The sequence below is a fragment of the Corylus avellana genome, chromosome ca3 (genome assembly GCF_901000735.1).
Source record: "Corylus avellana chromosome ca3, CavTom2PMs-1.0".
Taxonomy (NCBI): Eukaryota; Viridiplantae; Streptophyta; class Magnoliopsida; order Fagales; family Betulaceae; genus Corylus; species Corylus avellana.
The window spans coordinates 9,661,138-9,670,188 of NC_081543.1; the positions used below are offsets into that span (position 1 = coordinate 9,661,138).

Consider the following 9,051-nt stretch of genomic DNA (forward strand, 5'->3'; position numbering starts at 1 on the left):
TTTTTTTTTGAGCCAATGGCCAGGCCCAAGATGTCACAAAAAGAAAGTTTTTTATTTTATTTATTTATTTTTATTAAAAAAAAAAAAAAAAACATTATCCGAAACAACGTGTGAAGTGTGTGAAACGCGCTAGCGAAAGCGAGTGGACACAGCGCCAAGCGGGCAACGCAAGGAACCGCTGTGACTGGGACTGGTATAAATACACACCTCCGTTGCTGTTTAACCCCGGAAAATCCATCGAAGCCTTCTCTCCGCCCTGTCCCTTTTTCAAGTATCGGAAACCCTAGCCCTATGGTGATCTTCTTCCATCTTCAGCATTTGTACCAGCTCGGGGCTAGTGTTCTCACGGTGATCTTCTATTAGATGTTTCAATTTCTTTCTTTTGGTGCACCAGAAGCTCTTCGAGTTATTGATTTTGAAGATTAGGGTTTTTTTGGCGGCCAATCGGAGATATATCCGCGCAGATCCATTCTAGTTTCCTTCTGGTGCCTCCTTCGTCGAACCCGATTGTTCAAGATTAGGCTTTTGTGCGGTTTTGTGATTCGTCTTCAACCTGAAGAACCCGTTTTGCTGCACCTGGAAGATAGGGTTTCTTCGATTTTCGCCAAGATCTGCGAATTTTCGCTGAAACTGGGGCAATCGGAGGACAGGAATATTTGCTACGCTTTCCTCGGATGCTTTTGAATTGCCTGAAGAAAAATTGTTTGGCGATTTTGATTGCCCAGAGCCCGGATTTCCATTGAGAGATATTTTGGAGATCAGCAGCGCGCGAAGAAGAATCAAAGAGCGTGGTTCGATTAGTTCATCTTATATGAGTTCTTGAAAAAAAAAAAGAAAAAAAAAAAAGAAAGAGATTCAATTTTGTACTGTTTGATTTTTTTCGGAGTTTAATATAGCTCTTTTATTTTCAAAGCTTTTCTTTAGAGCTTATTATTTGTTCTTGTTAATGGCGGTGTATTATAAATTTAAGAGTGCAAGAGATTATGATTCAATTCCCATGGATGGTCCTTTCATCTCAGTTGGTACTTTGAAAGAAAAAATTTTTGAATCAAAGCACTTGGGCAGGGGTACTGATTTCGACCTTGTGGTCACCAACGCCCAGACTAATGAAGGTTGGTTCAGATTTTAGATATATTTCTCTAAGTCATTTGGGCTTTGGGCGGTGAGAGAGAGTGTTTGCTTTCAATTAGTTTTAATTTGGAGTCATTGTTTTAATTTGGAGTCATTCTTCTAATTTGGGTTCTTTTATCTTCTATTTTGATAGTCATCCCTGAATAATATATTATTCATAGGTGGCTTATCAAAATTTCCTTTCAAAATTATTTCCAAGAGAAAAATGTTAAGGGTTAGGGTTGCACTGGAACGAATCCAATTGACATGTGCGACCATGTGCCCTGGCATTCATGGAAGAAATAATTTTGTATTGTTGAACTTACGATTGGATTTGAATTGGAAGAAAATTGGTTCAAAACCTAATGTTTATGGGTGCAATTTGAGTAGTGATGGGTTGTGAGATCGATATTGGGGTTATGTGGAATGGTTTGGCATACTTTTAGAGAGTATGATCCTCTCATGTTGGGCAATTGTATTTGTGATGGCTTGTGTGTTTTGTTTCATGGATTGATGTCTTTAACAGAATTTTATAGACGATCTGTTTCTCTGTTTGGAATTTCAGAGTATCTTGATGAAGCAATGTTGATTCCTAAAAATACCTCAGTTTTAATTCGTCGAGTTCCTGGACGGCCACGGTTGCCCATTATTATTGGACAAGAGTACTATCTCAAAACTTTTTAATTTCTTGACTCCTTAGTTGTTTCAATTTAGTGATTTATTGAAATGACAATTAGAAAAATTGAACTAGCATCTATACATGGTGATATGGACAGTCCTTGTCATTTTATCTTTGCAAAGCCATATCACCTTGCTGATGTGTGCACAAATAGATTTATTCCTCTTGCATGTCCTTTTGTTGTGAAGCAAATTCTGAAAGTTTGGTTGAGGTGGGCTATGTATTGTTTTGCAGGCCAAAGGTAGAGAATAAGGTGGATGATCCTGAACCGGAAAAAAGTAGCTTACCAGTTACTGATGCTTCTACCATGAAATATGTAAGCTCAATTTTTTTAATTTTCCCTTGGATTTAGTCCTATTATTGAACTTCGAATTGTCTCAGATGCAGTGCATTCTTCAAGTAATAATGTATTTAATTTGACTTTACAGCCTGATGACTCAGAGTGGGATGAATTTGGGAATGATTTGTATGCAATTCCTGAAGTTCTACCTGTTCAGTCAAGCAATCCGATTCTGGAAGCTCCCCCTACTAATGCAGCTGATGAGGATAGCAAGATTAAAGCTCTAATTGATACTCCAGCCTTGGACTGGCAACGGTAAGATGCCTTCTGCATTTTTGTTGCATTATCTGATGTTAATGGTTGGTTTTAGGTCACTAATGTGAAAATCATACCATTCACAATCTTGGATTGCAGTCAAGGTCCTGAAGGCTTTGGCCCTGGCAGAGGTTTTGGAAGGGGTATGGGTGGTAGAATGGGTGGACGTGGTTTTGGTGAGTTTTTATACCTCATTTAGTTATATACATATATGTTACATTGACCACTACTCAATCATATTTAACCAATAAGCTGAATCTTATTATTCTCTTTTTGAGGTCGAGCAGGGTTTGAGCGGAAAACACCTCCTCAGGGCTATGTATGCCACAGGTGCAAGGTGCCTGGTATGCTTGTCTTTAAATGCTTTTATTTATTTTTTCCATCTTTTATCTTACATGAGGAATTGCTTGCTTATTACTGGTTGAGCAATGTGTTGGTGCATATGCATTTCTTCATAGGGGAGGGTATTTATGTGCTACGATAAGATGCTCTTGGTTTATGTGCATTAAATTTAGGAAAAAAATGTAAAATCAGTCTTTGTAGTTTCATTGAGTTGCAAATAGCTCCGTAGGTTTAAAAAGTGACTGCAAACTTCCGTTAGTAAATTGGATGGAATCCGTAATGTGTCATGTCAATACCAAGAATATTGCAACAATTGTCCTTTAGAATAAAAAAATATAAAAAAGAAAAAGAAAAACACAAAAAGAAAAGAGAAGAAAATTTAAGGGGGTCCCAGGCCGGCTAGAGGGTCCCATGGAGAAGACTCAATCGTGGGTCAACATGAAGGAGACCGTGAGACCTACCGTGGGTCTCCATGGCACAAAATATTCTTGTGCAATAGAATTTGAGCATCAGTTCATAATTTGACAGTGTCTTGTAGAGAGAGAAACGCCACCAAACAATCTTGAATTTCCTTCCAATTATCAGCATTGCATAGAAAATTTAATTTATAGCATTTCAACAATCAATGTTGCCAAGATTATCCACAGATCCACCGTGGGTCTCCTCCATGGAAACCCTCTGGCCGGCTAGGGTGGGTGAACCACAACCTTGGGGTTGGTCGGGGGTTAATTTTTTTTTTTTTTTTTTGGTTTTTATATTTTATATATTTATATTTGTTTTATTTTCTATTCTAAAGGACGTGTTGCAATATTATTTATTGGTGTTGGCTCCTGTATACCTAGGGTGCCTTACGCTTTTAATGATATTTCGATTACTTATAAAAAAAAAATATTATTGGTGTTGACATAGCACATTAACGGATTCCGTCTATTCCGTCTAATTTGGTAACGGAAAAAGAGAGGACGTATTTGTGTTTTTTCTTACCTCAGGGAGTTTTCAATCACTTTTTAAACTCTAGGGAGCTATTTGCAACTTAGTAAAACCACAATGACTGATTTTGCATTTCTTTTTGAATCTTGCTTTGGTCTTGATCCTATACATGCCTAGCCTCTTCTTGTGTTACTTAAACCAAAAAAGAAATTGCTTGCTTAGAGGTTTATATTTGTATCAACAAAAAGTCTGACCATGTATAAGTTTCTGTGTTCAGGGCACTTTATTCAGCACTGCCCTACGAATGGTGATCCCAATTTTGACATCAAAAGGGTGAAGCCACCAACTGGTATACCTAAGTCCATGCTGATTGCTACCTCAGATGGCTCATATGCATTGCCAAATGGTACAGTTGCTGTCTTGAGACCAAATGAGTAAGTTGATATGATTTAACAGTTTTTCATAGTGAACATCCATACTTAGTTGTGAAAATTGGCTATAACTTTTAAATTGAAAACAGGGCTGCTTTTGAGAAAGAAATTGAAGGGTTACCATCCACACGTTCCGTTGGTGAGCTACCTCCTGAGCTCCACTGCCCTTTGTGCAAGGAAGTAATGAAAGATGCTGTGCTGACGAGCAAGTGTTGTTTTGAGAGCTTTTGCGATAAATGTAAGTTGTGATGTGTTTAAGGTTTAAAATGTGGTTACTCTTTTACCAAATTTGGGATGTTATCTAGAATATTAACTTTGATATTACAATTTCATCAGCTTGACTTCATCCGACAGTAAACTTAGCACTGTTTGGACCACTTTACTGCTCATTTTCCTTGCTATATCAAATGTTTTGTTCTCAAGCTCGTAATGTTCACAAAATCTTACTCAGGTATCAGGGACCACTTTATCTCAAAGTCAATGTGCGTATGTGGTGCAAAAAATATTCTTGCAGATGATCTACTCCCAAACAAGACACTCAGGGATACAATCAACCGTATATTGGAGGGGGGTGGTAACAGCAGTGCTGAAAATGCTGGAAGTACTTTTCAAGTCCAAGGTTTGTGTTTTGGGTAAAATGACTTTTATATCAATCATAACTATGTGATATAATATATTTTATTAATGCCATCTTAACTTCTAAAATTCAGATATGGAGTCTGCTCGTTGTCCGCAGCCCAAAATTCCATCCCCGACTTTATCTGCTGCATCAAAGGGTGAACACAAGCCATCACCTGTTAATGAACAAACTTTAAAGATACATGAGACTGCAGTTGAGGTAAAGGCTGCTGTCGCCCCACAGCAGACTGCAGATAGAGCCAGGACTGCAAAAGCAGCTGATATGTCTGAAGCTACGCATGAGTCAGCGAGCGTCAGGGAACCAGCAGCATCACAAGGAAGTGCTCCATTGGCTGAGGAAGAAGTGCAGCAGAGGCTGGCTACCGGTGAAGCTGGTAATGTGCTATTTTATGGAATTTTGTAATCTTCGTCTTTTCCTCCCCCATCCTAACACCTATTTAGTCGAGCGCTTCTTGGAAATTCAGCTCATGTAGTTCCATATCTTGCTTTGTTGTTATATTTGATGTTGCATTAGGAGCTGCATGTATTGCTTTCATAACTCATAAGAAACTGAAACCATATAAGCGATAATTTAAAGCAGTGTCCTACAATTATTAATATGTTGTATATTTTATTTATTTGTTGTCATAATGAGGTTTCTAGATGATCTCTCTCACATTGTTTTTATTTTTCAGGAAAGAGAAAGAAAAAGAAGAAAATCCGTGTGCCAGCAAATGGTATGTCCATGCTTTTTTGCTTTTGCCTGACATGAGATGAAAATTATCCAAGAATTTGGTTTCTCTGAATGGCTGAGAGTTATATGTTGCTGTTGCGTCCCTTATGTTTTTTGGATAATTTATGTTTTTGTAGATTTGCAGTGGAAAACCCCTCAAGATCTTGCGGCTGAGAGTTATATGATGCCTTATAATCCTGCTGCTTTTAATAATCCATACTGGAATGGAATGCAACCTGGTATGGATGCGTATATGGCACCATATCCTGGCGCCATGCCTTATACGGGTTATGGGCTAGGCCCCTTTGACATGCCTTTTGGGGGTGGTATTGTACCGCAGGACCCATTTGGTGCGCAAAGCTATATGTTCCCTCCTGTTCCACCTCAAAGGTATGCATTAGTAATGTCCTTTTGTAAATGCTCTTTCTCTCGCTGGTTGGTGTTATAGCATATAAGTTTGACGTTTGTTGTGCAATGCCTGTCTGTTTGGGCAGTTTTGTTTTACTGAATCCTAGTAAGCATGCATTTTTGGTATGCAAAAATGCTATTCTGATCATATCTATGAATGAACATGCTTAATTTGATTTGTGACCTTCAACATATATAGGGATCTTTCAGAGTTCACTATGGGTATGAATGCTCCACCTCCAATCATGAGCAGAGAGGAATTCGAGGCACGAAAAGCTGATTTGAGGAGGAAGCGTGAAAATGAGAGACGGAATGAAAGGTAAACGGAAAGATTTATGGAATTTTTTTATTTGTGTTGCATCTGTATTTTTTAGAAAGTGATTTGGTTTCCAGTCTTATTTGATTTTATGTCTGTTTTGTTGTGTGATATTTAAGGGTGTGAATTATTTCTAGTGATAATTCTCGTTCTCATTTTGTTGGATCATTGTTGCTGCTAAATAGCAGTTTGTAGTTAAGTATACTACTATGCAAATGCAATACAATGTGATTCATGCTGCTTATTCTTTTGTTGCATGTACTGCTTTCTTTTTTAATTTTTAAACCACAAAACTGAAGTTCTGTATGTGGTTAACTAGTTTAGTTTATTTCTTTGCCTTGAGCAGTAGGGACTTTTCCAAAGATCGAGAGTTTGGTAGGGAAGTGAGCAGCAGTGGCGGCGATGTCCCTCCAATGAAATTGAAATCTGTACGTCTTTTCTGTTATATCCTAATTTCCCTTTGTCTTCATTATTTTTGCACTGCAGCAGGTACTTTTCACAGTCACTACTCACTAGCAACTACTTGGCAAGAAAACACCGATTTCGCCATTTATTGCGCTTTTCTTTTTCCAATGAAGAAAAAAAGGAAGAGAGGCTTTTGTTTTGTTGGTGCAGTTAGGGTCAAATAAATGTTATTTTGGATTCTTTTATATAGATATATTTTCTAATGATGCTCCATCTAATTATGGAGATATCATCGGAAGAGAGTGCAATAGCATGTCAATTTTTGTTTTTTCTATGGCCTTGTGGCAATAAATGGCTCTAAAAGTGCATAGAAAAAGAAATGGTAGAATATGTAAGTCCAAGCATTTGATTGGTGGTAAATTTTGAAAAGAGGACCCCAAAAAAAAAAAAACACTAAAGGAAAAAAGAAAAGAGAAAGTTCGCAAGTGAATCCGAATGAATTCTTTTTCATAAAACAATCCTGTTTGTCTTTAGAAAATTTAGTTTTCATCGAATTATAATATGCATGCTTTTAGAAAATTTGACTTCAAGGCCACTGCAATAATTCATGTCGCTGTCCATGATCGTAAAAAAGCGCTGCAATATCAAAATGATATTCTGTTAGATATTCTATAATTAATTATACCGAGTTCTATCCTAAATAAAAAATAAAATAAAAATCCTAACAACGGGGCTCTTTTTTAATATATGTTAAAAAGCTGCTATCTGTTCCTATATATTATTATTTAATTATTGCCCATTTTGCTGATATTTACCACTTGCCGATAGAACACGAGTAAAAAAAAAAACGAAAAGGATGTAACGCAATGGTTGTATTTTGGTCAATGACATGCCCTCTATTGTGTTGGTGCAGAAGCCTATTCCCCCTCCATCAAGCGCTGACCACCACCGTCACCGACCCGAGAGATCTCCAGACCGGTCAACACGCGAGATTGAACCGCCACCGCGCCCAGCCAAGAGAAAATCCGAGCACCATCATGATCGTGACTATGATCGCAACTATCGTGACCGCGACCACGACCAAGAGCGTGACCGCCACCACCACCACCACCATTCGGAGTCTTCTGCCCGACCTGCTCTGGAAACGTCCTCCAAAGCTGCCGCAACAGCTGCCGCTGCAGAACGCAAACATAAGCTCAGCGTCTTCTCGCGCATAAGCTTCCCAGCCGAAGAAGTCAGCAAGAAGAGAAAGGTCTCGTCCTCATCAGAGGCACCCCTTGCTACGCATCATCAGAAGGCGTCGGCAAATGGTGGGTCTTATGATGACTACAAATCGGCATCGACAAAGGCAGCTTCAGTGACTAGCGGCACTGCAGGGAGGAAGAGCAGTAGTGGTGTGGATTATGAGTCAAGCGATGATGATAGACATTTCAAGAGGAAGCCATCGAGGTACGAGCCGTCACCGCCTCCACCGCTGCAGGCAGAGTGGGAAGAGGACGCGAGGCATCATTCAAGAGGTTCCAGGGAACGGGAGCGAGAGCGAGAGCGGAGCAAACATAGGTAGTTAAAGAGTGGGATAAAAGTTGAAACGGATATATGATTAGGGAGCCATGAATTTATCTCTGGTGCTTGAGCTTCTCTGGCTATTGAGACCAAACCAGCTTGAGCTTCTCTCGCCCTTGAGACCAAACCTGGGAGAGGAGTTTAGGGGAAGAGATGATAACTTTGCGTTATTGAAATTTCTCTGTATCACAAGCTTTGTATTTAAGCTATCAAGCTTGATTTACAATAATATAAATTCCACTTTTCTTATAATAAATGGCAATCACTCTCTCCTTTCTTCTCCTGTAAATGGTTGTCGCTGGCGCACAAATGTATACAAAAACACGCGCTCTCTCATAGAATAATATCCTTTGTCTCTAAGTTAATATTTTAATTTTCATGGAATATTTCATAATCACGTAAATTTTGTTTAGTTGAAACACACTTGGAACATGTTGAGGATTATGTTGGAAAATAGAACTTTTATAGTCAAAAGAATTACTTTTGAAATTTTTTACCTAACATGTTAGTTTCTTGTGTGGCATAGCTTTTTAGGTACTAAAATTTCCATAACCGCTTTATCTCCCAACATGAGACTTCCACACGCACATTATGATGATGCAACCACCTTCTATCATGTTGATTCTCTTAATTTCAACTAAAATTAAGAATAGAGAGAGGCTCGGCATTCTCTCTAGAACTCTCTTCATCTCTTCCTCCATGCAACACAGAGGTCTTTTCCTGGTAGCAGTGCTCGGTGTCTTCTATGTGGTCTTCTTCAGTCTCCGCTTTAGATCTAAATCTAGATATAGTTTTTTCAAACTTAGATCTAATCGTCTTTATCAGTCATCTTGCATTTAATAGTGTATACACATGTTTTAAATGATGTGATTCTCTCAATTTCAAGTAAAATTAAGAATAGAGAGAGAGGCTATGCCTTCT

General features: G+C 38.5%; 1 protein-coding gene across 2 annotated transcripts; it reads left to right on the plus strand.

Annotated features, from left to right (window-relative positions):
- The first annotated feature begins 231 nt into the window (after positions 1 to 231).
- On the plus strand, positions 232 to 8,413 carry LOC132173328 (E3 ubiquitin ligase PQT3-like). Of its 2 annotated transcripts, none has more exons than XM_059584796.1 (15): positions 232 to 1,112; positions 1,676 to 1,772; positions 2,024 to 2,105; positions 2,218 to 2,384; positions 2,484 to 2,560; positions 2,663 to 2,728; positions 3,934 to 4,090; positions 4,177 to 4,325; positions 4,539 to 4,706; positions 4,798 to 5,100; positions 5,401 to 5,442; positions 5,576 to 5,828; positions 6,046 to 6,165; positions 6,509 to 6,590; positions 7,481 to 8,413. In XM_059584796.1, the coding sequence occupies exons 1-15, from the start codon at positions 947 to 949 to the stop codon at positions 8,129 to 8,131; spliced, it is 2,580 nt and encodes an 859-aa protein (XP_059440779.1). In that variant the 5' UTR covers positions 232 to 946; the 3' UTR covers positions 8,132 to 8,413. The 2 variants fall into 2 exon arrangements, with proteins under 2 accessions (XP_059440779.1, XP_059440781.1); XM_059584798.1 differs by having other exon boundaries at positions 2,672 to 2,728.
- Positions 8,414 to 9,051: the final 638 nt, after the last annotated feature.